Source organism: Drosophila nasuta, chromosome X (genome assembly GCF_023558535.2).
Source record: "Drosophila nasuta strain 15112-1781.00 chromosome X, ASM2355853v1, whole genome shotgun sequence".
Classification (NCBI taxonomy): domain Eukaryota; kingdom Metazoa; phylum Arthropoda; class Insecta; order Diptera; family Drosophilidae; genus Drosophila; species Drosophila nasuta.
The window spans coordinates 6,398,456-6,417,115 of record NC_083459.1 but is presented as its reverse complement, the minus strand read 5'-3'; the positions used below and the strand labels follow the sequence as shown (position 1 = coordinate 6,417,115).

Here is an 18,660-nt window from a genome sequence, read left to right as displayed (position 1 = left end):
AAGAGGAAGCACACACACACACACATCGAGTGTGTGGGCTAAACGTAAACTGATTGCTCGAGTACATTGAAATGTCTGTCTGTGTGTGTGTGTGTGTGTGTGTGTGTGCTTCGGCTGTCAAGTGCCGGAACATGTTGCCACGCCCATCTTACTGCCATCGCCCTTCGCCTAGAGCTGTCTAGCTGAGTCTTCATTATTGCAGTATTTATTGTTGGCACTGCACACACACACACACACACATATATAGAAACAATACAATGTGAGGCAAGTTAGGCCGGGAGAGAGAATTGCGGCAGGAAGCAGCGATTAAAATCACTTTGCGTTTCGGGGGAAATTACGAAATTATGTTAGTCGAGCAGCAACTCAGGCAACCGGAAAATGCGCAGCCCCAACAACAACAACAACTACAACAACAACAGGTACTATAAGTGCGGCAGGTGCAACGCCAAGCTGTGTTCAACTCTGTTGCAAGAAATGAACAAGCGAAATATGCAAAAGTTTGCCAAGAAGGCGGCGCAATTAAAATGCAGACAAGCGCGAGAAAGAAGCTCAGCGGCAGATAGAACCAACAGAGAGAGGAGAGAGAGAGAGAGAGGGGGGAGGGAAAGTGCAAGCAGACAGTCGAGGCGCGAGACTGGAAAATTATTTCAAGCCAGCTGCACAGCATCAGCGCTGCTTACGAGCTAGTTGGCGCCCATCCGTGGCCACTTGCCACTTGCCACTTGTTGCACACACACACACACACACACACACAAATACACAGGGAAAATGTTAAATGAAAAGCTGCGCGTCGAGTGGCCAAATTAAAAAAAAACAGACACACACACGAACTGCAAATACGTGGGGCGAGAAATATGAAGCGACCTTGAGAATCACGAAGAGAGAGGCGCTCGATAAGTTGAAACGATGAGCTAAAAAAAAAACTTGAGACTGCGAATATAATTTCCAGCTGCAAGATTCTCACACACAAAAGCCAATGATGAGAGTGATGAGAGAAACGCATTAACAAAAAACGTGTTGAAAATTAGCAAAAAAACAAATATGAAGAAAAATGTGTAGTGAAAGTGAAGACGTCAATTTGCAGCGAAGGTCGCACACAAAACTAAAGTTAAGGCCACCGAAAGCGGATTAACTAAAGTCAAAAATAAGCTTGTAGAATTTCAAGAATTCAAGAATATTTTTTATTTTAATGCTGCGAGAGTTTTTCTGCTCTTTAAATGCATCCGAGAGTATTTGCTTTGAAATTGCAATATGAAAAAAATATTAAAATTGAGTGGGGAAAACTAGTTGCGCAAAGCAGCTTATAAATAAATATGAATGTCTTAGAAAAGTTTGAAGATATGAAAATATGAAATTAGAAAATGAACAGTAAAACAAATTTTCGGAAATATTTAGTTGTGAATGTCGTAGAAAAGTTTCAAGATATGAAAATATGAAATTAGAAAATGAAATTCTTTTTTGAACAAAGTCAAATAAAATTGATGAAATATTTAGTTATAAATGTCTTAGAAACGGTTTGAAGATATAAAAGAAATTTTCTGAAATATTAAGTTATAAGTGTCATGGAAAAGTTAAGATACGAAAATATAAAATTTTTAAATTTAATTTTTTTTTTACAAATTGAACAAATTCGCTGAAATATTTAGTTACATATTATATGTATAGATTTATATTTATTTAACTAACGCAATCAATCAACAGCTGAGCTGAAAATGTCATACAAAAGTTTGAAGATAAAAATATGAAATTATAAAATGAAATTCATTTTTGAACAGTCAAATAAAATTGCTGAAATATTTAGTTATAAATGTCTTAGAAACTGTTTGAAATTAGAAAATGAAATTCTTTGTTGAACAGCAAAAGAAATTTGCTGAATTATTTAGTTATATATTAAATAGTTGTATTTAATAAGTAACGCAATCAATCAGCAGCTGAGCTTTTTTCTAAGCCAGTTAATGCGCTAATATTTGCCTTTAATTAGGAAGAAATTGTCGTTTAAGTTGCTGTATGAATACTTGAATGCGAGACACCACATAAAGTGGCCACAAAAGGCAAATGGACGCTACAACTAAATGGTGGCTAAGCTGCGCTAATAAAGGACACAACAGAAGAGGTCAACGAATGGCTAATAAGCAGAGGACTAGAATGTGGCAGCATTCATTGTGTGGCACATGCAACACAAACACAAACGCTGTTGAATTTGTTGTGTAAGCGCGGCACAATTGAAAAATAAGTCTAAGCCTAGGGCTAAATCCTTGAAAGGGAAATGAGAAGAGAGCGAGAGAGGGAGAGAGAGAGAGAGAGAGAGAGACAGAGAGCGCGGCTCATAAAATGCGTTTGCGTTGCGACGAGACAAACAAATTGACGGAAATTTCGCCATGCACATAAAATGAAATGAGGCGCAACGTCAACAACTACTACACGAAGAAGGAGTCTGCGAAAGTCATTTGCAACAAACAGAGAGTGAGCGAGAGAGAGGGAGAGAGAGAGAGAGAGAGAGAGAGACTGCTCTCTCCCCCTTGCGCTATAAAGTAAGTGAGCTGTGTTCGAGCCAAGCCAAAGTCGCTAAAGTTAACTGGGTAAAGTTTTTCAATAAACCAACGCCCGTTGCCGCAGTAAGAGGACAAAATCTTTTAACTAGTTTAACTCGATGAACTGCAGCAGCTTGTGTCGTGTGAGGGATGGTGGGGAGAGTGTGAGAGGGGAGTGGGAAGTGCGACGTGCGACGCTGCAGCTAAAGAATAACTCAACTCAACAAATATGCATCGAAATTTCCAATTTACATGGCAAGTGGTCGGACAGCTCAACTGGCAGTGCGTCCACAGATTGTCCATGGTAATATACCAAAAAGGAAAATACTATTCTATACTATATACATTTAAAAATACCAAAAACAGACGGGAGGAACTCGGTTGAGGACAAGCTGACAAGCGTTCAACTTTTTTAAAGAGCCATAAAACGCAGCAACAACTTTAACAATAAGTATTTCTATGTGTCTCGCTTCCCTCTCTCTCACTCTATCTACATAGTATATCTGTCTCTGTCTTTATATGTGTATGTGTATGTGTGTTTGTCATTTTTGCATAATCATTTGCGTAAAATGTTTTCGAGACAAGTAAATGCAAGAAATTGCGTTCTTCTTCCGTCTGTTCAACTGTCTTTCCATCTAACTATCTCCCTTTCCCTCTCTGTCCCCCTCTCTTTCTCTTTCTCTTTACCTCGCAAAGCTTACACAAACAACATGTCGTCAAATATTGAAACGGCCGACGAAATGGAATAGAAAAAGAAAGAAAAAAATAAAGTTACCCTGAGCATTGCATAATTGTTTAGTTGTCGTTGTAACTGTCACTCGGCAGCTCAGTAATTTGCAACTTGCAACTAGCAACTGGCAACTTGCAACTGAATAATGCAACACACACGCACACACACACACACACACACACAATTTCCAGCTCACCCAACTGCACTTTTGGCCATGCAAAACTCATGAGCTACTTCTCATTGCACGGTTTAATTCATTTTAAGTTGGTGAAAAGCTTGTCAGAAAATGCGAGACATTTTCACTGCTATTAATAACAGGCAAAAACAATTTCTATTCTTATGAAGATGTATTTTAAATATTGAATTCGTTATACTGGAATTTCATATGTAACTTGGGTTGTGCTGAATTTATGGCTGAAAAGGGAAGGGAAGGTTTCTTGCAAGGTAGAAATTTTAGCAAGATCTTTTTAAATTTTGAACACGATAAAAACTGATTTCTTTTTACATAAATACTGATATTAATAGCTAGTGAAGTGAATACAATTCCTGTTCCGTTGAAGGTATTTTAAATATTTAATTTGTTAAACTGTAATTTCATATGAAAAGGTTGTCTTGAATAAAAGAAACAATTTTACAAGTTGTGCTGCATTTATGGTTGAAAAGGGAAGGAAAGTTTTCATGCACTGCAAATATATCAGTAAATTTAGATATGTATGAGATATTAATTCCAAGCAAAAACAGATAATTTATTTTTTTGGCTAAAATATTAAATTTATATTTTTGTATTTAAATTTGAAACTTGGTTAATTTGATGCCGATTTTACGGCTGACAAGGGAAGGGAACCTTTCAGGCATAGCAGCAGGAAATCTCAGTTGAATCGCTGTAATTTGCGAATTTATTATGCGATGCGATAGAAACTCCATTTATTTCAAGAGATTTCGTTTTTAAATTGTGTTTCTTAACCTTTTACGCATTAAGCGCTGATAAGCATGAAGAAGGAGAGAGTAGGAAAAAAACAACAACAACATCCCTGCAGTGCTCAGATGTTATCTGTTGAGCATTTTTGCAAAGCAAATACGATGCTCGACTAAGCTCATTTTGGGTCGAAGGTCAATTTTTGCATGGTGCTTGAGCAAATTTCCTGCAGGGTTTTCCACAATCCCAAAGACAACATGACAGTCTATGCGGGTGTGTGTGTGTGTGTGTTAGTTCCTGGCATGTCCTTCAGCTGTCTTCATTTTCACATTATTAAATTCATTAAAATGCGAAATTGTCCCACAGCAAGTCCAAATATAAAACGAACACACACACAGACACACACACGAAGAAGTAGGTGTCTCTATGTGGCACAAGTTTGTTGCAGGATGAAGATGAAGTCGTGGCACTTAACGGTACTTGGGTGTCAAGCTTCAAGCTTTCTGCCCACGCAACAGGCAACAGGCAACAGTCTAGGAAAGTCGACAGCCGACAACTGGAAAAGACTTTCAACAATTTCGCTATGAATATGCATGCCAAAACGATGTTGCTGCTGCTTCAACTGCTGCTGCTGCTGATGATGATGAGCATAATGACGACAATAATAATTATTATTATTATTATTATTATTACTAGAATATGTACTAATAATAACAATAACAATGCATCTTTATGGCAAACTTGAGACCCAGAAAAGAAGACAACAGAAATAGAGAGATAGAGAGAGTGCATCAATTATTTTGAAGCTTGAGGGCAACTTCAACTAATTGACTTTGAATTTTCGCATCTCGCATTTATGACAGTTTAATATTAACAAATTCAAGACAACACAGAGCAGTAAAAGCGAATTCCTTCGCCTTGAAGCATGTTGCACAAAAATCGTTGCGGTATTTATCAACATTTTCAATAGATAAATATTTCGCTTCAATGCCACATTGTCTGTGTGGCATATTTTGAACAAGAGCAAGAAACCTCGAGTGTGATCGACTGTGAGATACCTGCTACATATTTTTAATGAAAGCAAAACAGTGCGGTAATATTTAGTATACCAAATTAATATACCGCAAAAATATGAAAATATACCAAAGGCCTTATTTGGTATATTGATATAGTACTGCATTCATAATATACCATAAAGTACACAATATACCATATATTATATATTTGGAATAGTGAAATACTATTACATTTAAAATATACCATAAAGTATAAAATATACCAGATGGTATATATTTTTGGTATATTACTGATATATTGATATAACACTATATTTCTACATTTAAAATACCATAAAGTATAAAATATATTTTTGGTATATTACCGATATATTGATATAACACTGCATTCAAAATATACCATAAAGTACACAATATACCAAATGAGATATATAGTGAATAGTGATATACTACTACATTTAAAATGTACCATAAAGTATAAAATACACCAGATGGAATATATTTTTGGTATATTACATTCAAAATATACCATAGACTACTAAAATATACCTGATTGTCAGCCATCTAAGTATTTCCTGTATTACTTCTAAATTTTGTATTTGATCACAGCCAAATTTTCAGGAATCATAAATACTGTAGTTATTATAGTGTGTACCAAAAATAAGACAGACAGACAGACAGACATAAATGGCTATAACGAATCGGCACTTGAAGAAATAATAATAATTTATAGAATCTGAGATATTTTCTCCTGCCTTGTATATCAATTTCCTGCAGGCACAAAGGTATCATGCCCTTCTAACCTTTGAATAACGAGTATAAAAATAAAATATGCTACCACACAATACAAATAATTGTACTGCAGTAAAACAATGTTTGTTTGTTGTTCTTTATTGCAATTTAGCCAAGAGTTTTCATCGCTTTTCTTTTGACGCGTCGTCAATTGAATAGAATTTTGTGGCCAAAGATAAATTCCTTGGCATCGCATGTTAAAATCAACTAAATAATTTGAAAATTGTGTCACTGACAACGAATTTATTTAGCTATTTTCATATTCATATGCAAAGCAATCAATCAATCAGTTTTTCAAAATAGGTTCAATTTCGAAAAATGACATTGCATAAAAACCAGAAATTAATTAATTAATGAAGAGCAACTCGAAAAAGTTGTGGCATAAAAGTATGCAACAAAATTCCTCGAGTTGCAATTGAGAGCTCAACACAAATGCAAATAGTTTTCAAAGTGGGTGGTAAATGTTAGTTGCAATTGTTTTTAATGTTTAGTTAAAATATTTAGTTTAATGATGTGTGCGTGTGTGTGTGTGCTGAACAAACTAACTATGAGTGAGGGAAAAGTATGATAAATGCGAGCACATAATGAAGCAATAAAAACAAGTCATAAACAGCAACAAATTGCTCGAGTGTGGCAAGTGGCAAGTTGCCAGTGGGTTGTGGGTTGTGGGTGACGAATACTATATCAAGTGAGTGCAGAGTATGAATAACGAGTGCAGTTTCGAATGCCTCTCATGCAAGTCAAGTGCATTGTGCGTGCGGTGGCAAAAACTATTTATGTAATAATAATAATCAACAACAACACTACGAATAATAACAAAAAGAAAAAAAAAAGAAGGTGGAATATTTTAATTGAATAAAAGTGTTGTAGGCTTTATGTAGGTGCATGTTGCATGTGGCAACTAGTTGGTTATATGTGCATATTTTTTTCTTTTGAATTTTTTGCCCATACCAAAGCGAAATTCCTTGCGTTTATAGCCCGTGCCCATGCCCTGGCTCGAGCTGCTTCTCGAGCTAGATCCCGATCCCGATCCCATGCCAGCATGCGATGCTCTCACCCGCAAGATGCGCGGTTGCGCCAAACGCTTCACGCGCGGCTTCGACAGCAAAGCAGCTGCCGCATCACTTTTGCTTGCTGCTATTTTTATGTTGAGTTTTTTGATGGATGGGAATTTAGTTGGGGGGAAGGAATATGTGTGTGAGACAACAACAAAATGGAAGAGAATTGGGCGAGAGCCGTTTTAGTATCATTTAATGTTAGGCTGGTTTTTTTTTATGGTTTATGGTTTATGAGATTAGCAGGCGTTTTAGTTATTAGTATTTGTATCTGAAGCATTTTTCACGATTCGCGATGCCAATTGAATGTGTTTAGTTTGCATTTTTCCATGGCATCCACCATCCACATCCACATTCACATTCAAATTCACATCTACCACATACGTTAATATACTAATATAGATTAGATAGTGAAACACTTGACTTACTTTTCACTCGCAGCCAGGTGGAGGCGGACTTCTCGCCAGCCTCGTTGTTCGCCAGGCATTGGAACATTCCCTCATCGTCGAGTGTCAGTTTTTTAATTATCAGCGTATTATCCGCTTGCAGTTCATATCTGTAAAAGTACATATATACAAAAAATCAAAATACGAAGAAAAGGTGTCATGCAACCAATAATGATTCATCATTAGTGTGGCATCAAGTAATTATCTCCCTTTCTCTTCTTCACATACTAATTGCTTTCGATTTCACATACATATATTCATTTAGTGCATTCATCGCTGTTTGCATACAAATCGAGAGGCTGCTCCACATTTCAATTCAATTCGAGCAGCGAATTAAATGCGGTTTGGATTATTTTCATTTTAGTGCAACAAAAAAACTTCTGTGCGATTTGCAACACTTGAAAGTAAGTGTGTTGCACAACTAACTTATTTTCTTATTATGTTGAAGAGTTTTAGAGAGCATGGGAAGACCCCAAATGTATATTTTTGGTTAAGCGACAAGATAAACAGCGTAATGTGATTTAAAACACTAGTGTAATGCGTTTAACAACACTAAAGTAACTACTTTGCAACACAAATACTTCTTTACTTTGACTTTCAGACAGACAAGAAGACTGGATATTTCTAGCACGCTTTACAACACTACATCTAGTGTTGCACAAGATGTTAGTATGCGAAATTTAAGATCTGCAAGTGGAACATCTTACAACACTGTTTTATAAATTGAACTGGAATATTCTAGTAAGAAGGCTATAATATAATAAATGAGCGTTTACTGTCAAATTTCGATAATGGCAACCACATTTAATTGCCACAACAAAATTTAAGAATTGCAGATAATGTGGATGTGCAATTGATGTCGATAATTGCAACCGCAGAAAGTAAATGAAATAACAAAAATGGTTTTCATTGTTAACTTAATTGCACATTGCAGATAAGTGCAACTCTTTCGACATTAAACTATACTTGTTTTGAAAATTGAACACAAATTAGAGCACTCTTATAAGTAGAAGACTATAATATAATAAATGAGCGTTTACTGCCAAATTTCGATAATGGCAACCACATTTAATTGCCACAACAAGATTTAAGAATTGCAGATAATGTGGATGTGCAATTGATGTCGATAATTGCAACCGCAGAAAGTAAATGAAATAACAAAAATGGTTTTCATTGTTAACTTAATTGCACATTGCAGATAAGTGCAACTCTTTCGACATAAAACTATATTTGAATCTACGATCAGTGTTGTATAACAATTGAGCAACTTACCCGCCGCTTTGCAGCTGCGCCTCGATGCGTTCGGCATTGCGAAACCATTGAATCTTGGGCATGGGATCGCCAACAACGTGACAGGGCAACGACACCTGGCCACCAAAATCCCCGAAGGTCTCCGCACGCATTGAGCTGACAAACATCGGAGGCTCGAGGACAATGACCCGAGCTGTGGCGGTCACAGTCTGATAGCCACCGCTGCGCAAACGCACCTGGCAACTGTAATCGCCGGCATGCGAGCTGTTCGCCTGCTGGAGGACAAGGGTGCGATTCCAGGGATCATTGAGGGTGTGTGCAATGCCTGCTTGTTCCACCGGGATGCCATCCTTCAGCCAAATCATTTCCAGCTCATGCAAAGGTCGAGCATTGGCAATGCATTGAAGTTCAGCGAAACTCTCGCCACGCTTCAACTTCAGATCCTGCGGCGGCACAATTATCTCGGGTGCAATCTCAATGAACGGATCGCCGGTGACCTTCAGATGCACATAGGCGCTCATCTCTTCCTTGCCCAGTTGTGTGTTCATTGCGCGAGCGCGATACGCTTTCGCATCGTCCTCGTGGGCGCTGAGTATGATCAATTGATTGGCATGCGTGGTCGCGTATTTGATGTCATAGTTGAGTGGTCCCTCGGCTGTTTGCCAGTCGACCGATGGTCGTGGTATCGAATCGATTTGGGGCATATCAAAGATGGCCGCATGACCGCTGATAACGTTTAAGCGGCCCTCGGTGCTGTTCTCAAAGTTGCCCATATCTGTAATAGAAATTAGATATTAAAATTGAAATTGAAATATGCGCGTCGGTTATTACAATTTAATAGCGTGACCTGACCCCCAAGTGTCAACCCCCTTGGCTCGCTCGCTTGCTCGATGCCTTAGCCTCGGTCTCGAGCTCAAGTGTCACGACAGCTAATTGAATCAAGCGATGTCGGCCTGCGGGCAGAGGCAATTTTGCTTAACCTCCCATCAACTACGCACACTGCGCCGCTGTCGCTGCTGCTGCTGCTTGACTTTATTCCACTTGGCTGGCCCGCTTTCTCACAGCACACACACAGCATAGGAAAAGGAAAGGTTATTAGTTCAGTTTAAGCGCAGCACTCCTACAATTAATTAAGTACTCAAGACGATGCTCCAAGTCAGACCAACGAACACGAGGCGGCCATTATCATTATCATCATCGCAGTCATCGTCATCGTCGTCATCGTCATCATCTGCTAAGTTGGCGTGCCCCGAAAAGAAGGTCACCAGCTCGTCGAGAGCTCGATTTATTAGGTTCAAGCAGCAGCAGCAGCAGCAGTTGGGTAAAGCGCACACACATGAGCCACAGCTCAAGTGTCGCCATCTCACTCAGTGCCATCTTCTTCTCCTTCCACCCTCTCTATCTAATTGTTGGACGCTCTCGTTATTGTTGTTGTTCTAGCTTTTTGTTGTAATTAAGTTCGCATTAAAGAAAAATTAGCAGCTACATCTATCGTTGTTGTTGTTGCTGCTGCTTCTGCTGTGACAGCCGTTTGATTAGCAACGTGCCCCCAATTGTCAACTTGCCCCAAGTTGCAAGTTGACACTATTGTGGCACGTAACCTAACTCTACAAGCTCGACGAGCTCTACAGCTGCCACTGCCACGTGTAGCACACACAGTTTGCTCTTCACTCCGATTACGCGCATCGCGCAATCATTCGAGTGCTTTTAAGTGGACGACGCTTCAATCGGCGCTAAACTCTTGACAGCTTCTCTCTTTCTCTGCTCCCTTCTTCCTCCTCCTCCTCCGCCACCGTCCACAACTGCACAGCATGTTTTTGCCCAGCAGCACTTGTTGTTCTAGTTAGTTTAATTAACTGCTTTACTTTTATACACTCTTGTAATTGTTTTTATCTACGTAGCGTACAATTCGTTTTAAAATGACCAATTTGTCAAAAAGTGTAGCATACTTTTCGGAACAGAAAATCAATTTGAGGAATTTACTCATTTGGGAGTGAAATTTACAGTATCTTGCTTTGCATGTGATGTCGGTCTATATATTTTATAGTTTATAACGCTTAATTTGTAAGATTTAGTAATGGGAACTAAAGGCTGAATATCAGCATATAGGAAGAGTAGCAAAGCCAAATACTTGATTAGATAGCATCAACGGAACGAACGGAATGAAACACACGCTTAGCAACCGAAATGTTACGTTTGGAATGGAACAATTTATAATATTATATAATACTAAAGTTAAATACTCAATAGTATGAAACGTTGGAATGAAACATACCTTTAGCAACATAATGTTACTTTTGGAATGGAACAATTTGTTATGAATCTTGGGATGTTGCACTGTTTAGTTTAAGTATTCATAAATTTGGAACGTTGGAATGAAACAAACTGCTTAGCAAACGTAATGTTACGTTCGGAATGGAACAATTTATAATATTATATAATGATGCAGTCAAATAATAAATACTATGAAACGTTGGAGTGAAACTTACCTTTAGCAACTGAATTTTACGTTTGAAGTGAATTTGTTGAAGACAAATATTAAATATTTTGGAACGTTGAAATGAAACTTGCTTAACAACTTAATGTTACATTTGGAATGGAACAATTTGTCAGGAATCTTAGTTGTTGCAATGATTAGTTTCAGTATTCATAAATTTGGAACGTTGGAATGAAACAAACTGCTTAGCAAACGAAATTTTACGTTTAAAATGGAACAATTTATGACCTCAAAGTAACGTAATAAATAGAACTTAATTTCGATACTCTCGATATAAAAACAATTCTCCACCTCAAAATTAGTTAAATTTGAAGCGCGTGTGTCATAGATCAGTTATTATACATTTACATTTTAATTGCAAGTGTCGCGACCTTTATTACCTTTATTATTATTGTCGATGGCAATTAAGGTTGGAAAACAAATATGGTAAAGTGTGCATTTTATATATGGCAATGGCAATCGCTATGTGCCCGAGTTCCATAACGAAATCAAATGCACATGCTTCAACATAATTACAGCTATCTGCAACTGGTCTATTTATAATTCCAATCGATACGAAATGCTACACGGGACAAACTGAGGACTGAGGACTCGCCTAAATGGGCAGGTAAACAGGCAGGCAACGCTGAGTTGAAGTATATTGCGTGCTAGATTCCGATAACAGGTCCAATTACTGGCCAACTTATCTGGCAAATACACAAAAATATCTAAAATGCTGAAAAGAGTGTACTTGCATATCGCTGATGGTTGATGGTTGATGGAAAACACAGAAGTTGTGGGCGGAGTAATCATAAATAACGATTACACGAAACTATATCAAATTATATCTTGACATAGATTTCAAATGATGTATAACGATAACAGCAGGCAGGCAGCAGGCATTAAGCAGCTTACAATAAGACGAAACGCGTATCGTATCGAAGCAAAGTGACGACCCCAAAGACGGAGGACGGGCGAGGGACAGACACCCAAGGGAGAGAGAGAGAGAGAGAGAGAGGGACGAAGGGCAGACAGCGAGTGACGAGAAGTTTTCCCACGCAATTACCAGGCGAATGAAAATGGCTTAGTCCCTATTTGATGGGCGCTGATGCTACAAAAGGCTGTCAGTGCTTCAAGTAGTCAGCTTAATAATTTCCCCCCACCTGAGCTCAGGCTGCACTGAGCGAAATTAATGGCTACTTTGGCTTTTCTTTTATTATGCAATTATTTTTTATGAACTATTGACTATGTTTGATATTGTATTGAAATTACTATTACTCAAAATAATATGACAAATAGTTACTTTCTTTCTTAAGAAAAACTTTTCTATTCTGTTGTATTATGCCATTCGTTTTTATGAATGTTAATATTTATATTATATAAAAATGTATATTATTCTAAATAATATCATGAAAAGTTACAGTACCCTATTTGACTAAGAATTACTTGTGTTACTTTATTTTTAAAACTAATTATTTTGACATTTGAATTAGGTATCCTTTTTTTTTGTTATTACTTCTTTTTAGAAATATAATAAGAGTCATATGTATTCAGAATATTATGTGAATTTAAATTCCACATTAATAAATATTTGGTTGCATTGCTTTTCAGCATTCTGTACTTGATTTGAAATACACCAAAGTGAGTTTGCTCATTAAATTTGCTCAGTGTATGAAGCAGACATATGTAACAGCGTGTCTTGCTGAATGTGGCATCTATGGGTGTATGGGTGTATGGGTGTGTGGGTGTGAATATGTGAGAGAGTGTTGGTGTTGGTGTATACTTACAGGCAACAACAACGTCGCTTTTTTTTTCACTCAGTATAGATCCAGCATCGTTCCTGGCAATGCACTGATAGCTGCCGGCATCCTCGCGTCTTGTGATGTGAATGCGATAAAATTGACTGGATGAATAATCGGCAACGGGAGCGCCATCCTTGAGCCAGCGATATGTGGGCTGTGGCGAACCTGTGAATAAAGTTCAAAATACATACATACATGAATACACATAATACGTATACGAGATGTTGTACTAGACACACACAGATAGAAAGCGAGAGAGAGAGAGAGAAGTGTGTCTGTTAAATAAAAATGAGGTTGCAGCAGTCTTGTTGCATAATGAAAATGTGTGTGTGTCTGTTTTTTTTTCTCTACTTTTTTTGAAAGCCATATCTCTTTTGGTTCAGTGGCGATTAAATCTTATGCTGGCCACACCCGGGCACCAAAAAGGATATTACTTATTTTACCCACCCCAAAGCTGAATGTCCCCCCTCTCTCCACGATGTGTATGTGTGTGTAGTTCGTTGACTATTTGTTGGAACTTCCGTTTGCCTATCGAGGGACCAACTGCAGGATGCAAAGACCAAGCGGGGAAAGCGGGAAAGGGAAAAGCGGCATGCACCGGACACACTCGAAGCAACTCGATTTTGGCACACAAAATGCGATCGACTTGAAAATAAACGACTTTTCTACTGGCTCTTGATGCTGTATTTCGTATTGTTTGCAAATGGCGCTTTTTTGATTTCGATTTCGTTTTAATTTAAAGTTGATTTATGTGCGTTGGCGGCATTGCATTTGTTTTGTCGCGGCGTATTACACCAACTTGCAACATTTGAAATTTGAAATGAAAATTGCAATTGCAATTTTCGACAAAACAAAACTTTCCTCACTTCGTCGTTCCGTTCTCTCTCTCTCTCTCTGTGTGTCATTTTGGTTGGCCAACTAAATGAAGCGTTGAATAAAATATCCGTTTTAGCCAACTGCGAGTAACCCGGAGTCGCCCCACCGTTGCACCTGCTATTACTACATAGCACTCAACACTGATATCTAAACATGAAATGGAAGTGCAACAGGATGAATGCAGCTGCTGCTCTCGTTGCTGCCGGGCTGCAATTTCTGCTGAAAGCCAATAGACACTACAGCAATCTATTCGTGCAGCAGCCTCTGCCACATTTGACCTGTCCGGGATAGTAGATCCCAAATCCCAAATCTCCTCCCCCCCCCCTCCCCCCTTTCCCCCTTCACTTCAGGCCCAATTGCAGAGTCAACGATTTAACGCGCGTCCTGCAACAACAAATAAAAGAAAGAGAAAAAAAAAACAAACGCTTTGCTAACTACTTTAATCGTGTCGGGAACGAAACTCTGCTGTGATACCCTGTAATAATTATGCTCAGACATATGAAAAATCAATTAACTATAATTCATATTTGTGCTGCTGAAAGATTTGCAATATTCTTCTTTGCAATATCCGAAAGCGAAATCGAAATCAAAATCGAAGAGTGAATTTTACTAGCAGCAAAACTTTTGCTCGCATGACAATTTCAATTCTCAACAATATCTGAAATCTTGTTATAACAAATTTGCGCACATTTTATTTGCATTGAATAAACCAAAAATGGCAGAAAACTTTGCGCTTATTTCGCTTTTTTCCTGTGCCAGATACCCTGTAAACATTTGTATTGACTTTGCTGAGGGAAAGCATTGAAAAGAGAGTTTTGTATAGTTGAAAATAAAACAAGAAATAATAAAAAAGCGATATATAGCTTATTTATATCATCTGACAACAAGTGGAGCTTTATTTGGAAATGCATTAAATGATATATTTGATTTGTAAGTAAGGAAAAACGAGTTTGGCAAATCACTCAGCTGAAATATTTCGTTGAATATTGTATACAAATTAAGGAAGTCTAAAACAATCTACCCCATTATCGAATGCAACCTTGCAACGTAGTAGAATGCTGTCACACACACACACACACACATATATAGACACATACAGGAGTAGGTTGCCAATGGCAATGCAATTGCATTCACTTGGCAGCACTTTGGCAGCAGATGAAATCGAATTGAGCAGACTCCGAGACTCTGACTCACAGCAACTCAAACTCAAACTCAGTCAGTCTCTCAGTCTCAGAGACTGGAGGCTAAGACCGAAATGCCAGAATAAGTAAAAGAGCCAGCAGCAGCCAAGAGCCAGCAAACCAGCAGCCAAAAAAGCAGAGCAAAACTACGCAAAAGAAAATCAGCAAAACGAAAAAGAAAAAAACTTTTCTCAAGTGTTGGCCGGCATAAGAAAAAAAAAAGAACGAGAAGAGAAGAGAAGAGAAGAGAAGGGCAAAGTCTATTTGAGTATTTGGGCAATGACGCTGCTATAAAATTACAATTTGGGGAATTGTAAGTGTACGTACACTATATACATATATATATATATATATATGTAGATATGTATATAGACAGGCTTCACACAAACAGACAGGACTTACTTAAACGAATGCCGTCGCTTTGGTCAACAGCAGGCAGCAGGCCTCAAAGGCAGAACTGAGTGGGTGCAAAAAGTAGCCAAAGTAAAGTAAAGTAAAGTAAGCCAAACAGAGAGCAAAAGAGAGACAGAGAGAGAGAGAGAGAGAAGGCAGAGTTCTCTAGCGATATGTGTCAGCGTTAAATCGAAGTGAAAGCCCCAATAAGCAGAGAAGAAACTGGCGAATCCATAGAGACACAACACACACACACACACACCGCCTCCCATCGTCGACCTTCTTCATTTCGTCCTGTCACACAGACACTCATGAGTTTTTAATAACTAAACTGACAAATCCTTTAGGCCAAAGCCATACGGCACCACAGTCAAGCGTGTCCAAGAGTTGGCCAGCTCATCATCATCCAAAGTCGAGTCCCCAGTCCCCATTGAGCACAGAGGCCGAAAACGAAGCAAAGTTATCAAATGAAACAAGTTCGTTCCAGGGGGGAAAAGCTCATAAATCAAACGATGGACCATATTAAATGCAGGTTTGCTGCTGCATCGAAGCTCTTTAAAATATAATTTGCAAGCAATTAACAGAGATGAAAAGTCACATTTACTGAGTCAATTTACGCAAGTGCATAAATTTGTAGTAACAACACTTTTTGGGAAAAACTGATTCAGATCAAACCTCATATTCATGTCATAAGGACGTAAAACACTAATCAAATCTCATAACAAATTTCATAGCATACTTTTGTGGGCTAGCGACCAAGAGAATTCCAACACAAATTTCATAGCCTACTTTTGTGGGCCATCGAGAAGTGAGTTTCAAAAACTCGCTCAAAACTGGCTGAAAATGCATAATTCCCAACAGTATTCTTTTCATTTTTTATTTTGTTTTTAATGAAATTCGGTACGCGTACTTTTCGAGCGTATCAATCGCTCAATCACTCAATCAATCAGTCAATGTCTAAGCAAGCGACTGCATATAAATAAATTCAATAAACTGACGATGCCACACGCAACAAATTGCATTTGCACGAGTGGCGAGAGTGTGTGTGCTGTCTCTTTTTTTCTCTCTCTCTCTCCCTCTCACTTATACGACTGGCAGAAATTGTTTGATTTGCGGTTGTCTTCGCTTTACAGCACTTTGCCAACTTGTCGCCAACTCAGCTCAGAGCTTCCTCTCACTTCTCTCCCTCTCCCTCTTCCACTTCTTTTCTCTTTTCGCTTGGCTGCTGCAATTTCATCAACTCTTTGCTGACATTAGCCGCCTAATGCCGCACACAGTCAGTCAACAGTGTGCAGTTGCATGCCACATTGATCTACCTGTCAACGCTGAAGCTGCTTTGATTTTTCCACATTGCTCTGCGGTCTCCTAACTAAGTCTACACCTGCCTTTTATTGCTGCTCAATATACTATACAATGCTGCGTGTATCTGCCGCACTCATTCTATTCTTTATCTCTATCTCACTCTTCTGGCTTGCTAAATTATGCACAACACAATGCACACATAACATTGTAGTTGTGTGTTGCACTCGAATTTTAAGTAAACTTCAAAATGTGCTGGCAAGAAAAGCTGCCTAAAAGGCTTTTCCCCGCCTTGCCTCGCCTTGTCGCTTTGTTGTCTTTTCACTTTTGGCAGCACATTTCACTTTTATGCATTTCCATTGTTTACACACTCTCTCACTCTCTCTCTCTCTCTCTCACTCTCTCTATCTTTCTAGCTCTGCTTTAACCACAAAACTTGGCCAAGAAATCTGAGCAACGCTCATCACGTGGCACACGTGAGCCAAAGACATAAATGTAGCCCAGAGACAGCAGAAGAGATAGTAAGGGAGAGAGAGAGAGAGAGAGAAAGAGAAAGTGCCAGCAGCAGCTCTGTAAGTGTGTCAACTGTGCAAAAGCATTGCGGAAAAGCAAGTAATAAGTAAAAATGAAAAGCACAAACAACAAAATAAAAGAGCACAAATTTTCCGTCTCAGCTAAAACCGAATGAAGCATGTATGTAGATTGTTTAGCTGTTGTTTTGTCATAAAAATATGCTCATCATCGCATGCTTAGTGACAACAATAACAACAACAACAAGTCAGTAAATTGTAAGAGAATTTTCTTACTCTGAATCTGAACTAATCTCCAAGAGTTAATTGTTGACTTTGTATCCCATCAAATACAATACTTTAGCTCATTCCATTTCCAGTTCTTCGCTTTTTTCTGTTTTCTGGCGTCTTTTCTCTATTCATGCCACTGTCATTCATTATGCTTTGTTGATTTTTGTATATCATTAAGCAAATTTCACAGGAATCGGCCGCAGGACACAAAAGTTGCCTCAGCTTACTTCGAGTGAAATAAGTTCTAATTATAGTTTGGCTAAGGCTTCAGCATTTTGATTTTGACAGCTTTTTTGAGGCAGTAGACGTATCAGATACGTAGTTAAAGCTTTGTGAATTTGGAATACTTCTTTTTTGTTTGTAATATTCCTCTTCCATAAATTTAAAAGCAACTCTCAGCCTAGTTTAAAGCAAGTCGAGAAGAATAGAAACAATTTCATAACAAGAAGAAGAAAAAAAGTAGAAAAGATTGCGACAAAACACACACACACACACACACACACACAAAAACAATGCTTTTCACCATTTCTGTGTTTCTAGTAGTTGTTATTGTTTGTATTTTTTTTTCGCTTAGTAATGTTTCCACTTCTCCGTTTGTTGTTGTTAGTTTTCAATGTTGACGCTGAGAGCTGAGTGAAAAAAACAGAAGGCGCAGGAGGAGGAGGAGGAGGAGGAAAGCAGAGCTGTAAACTGCACCCAAAACCCAGCTCAGTCGCAGTCTTCGTCTCGGTGGCAGTTGCAGCTTCCAGTGCTGTGCCTAAAACAGCGAGCTAAACCCAGGGAAACTAAGCCACGCACGTTCTCCATTCTCCGTTTTCCATTTGCCTTTTTCCTTTTTTTTTGTTTTTTGCATGACTTTTTTCCTCTGTAGTTTTGTGTGTGTTTGCGCGCCTTGTGTTGCCTTATCCTTATGTTCCTTACGTGATGCAACAGCAACAACATCGCTTCGCTTCGCTTTGCGTCGCGTCGCAGCCCATTTGCTGCTTGGTTGCAGCTTCTTCGCCAGCAAGCCATAAAAAAGCAAAGTCTTTGTTGCAAGTTGCTGCGACGTTGAAAACAATTCAACACACACTTTGCCAAGGCTTTATGCTTTATG

General features: G+C 38.5%; 1 protein-coding gene across 1 annotated transcript in view; it reads right to left on the bottom strand.

The window, feature by feature from the left end:
* Window positions 1-18,660, bottom strand: part of LOC132795106 (protein sidekick) — a 112,886-nt gene that overhangs the window by 19,881 nt on the left and 74,345 nt on the right. The window contains 4 exon segments of the mRNA XM_060805584.1: window positions 6,937-7,122; window positions 7,469-7,596; window positions 8,759-9,512; window positions 13,001-13,180. Of these exon segments, the coding sequence (XP_060661567.1) occupies window positions 6,937-7,122; window positions 7,469-7,596; window positions 8,759-9,512; window positions 13,001-13,180 (1,248 nt within the window).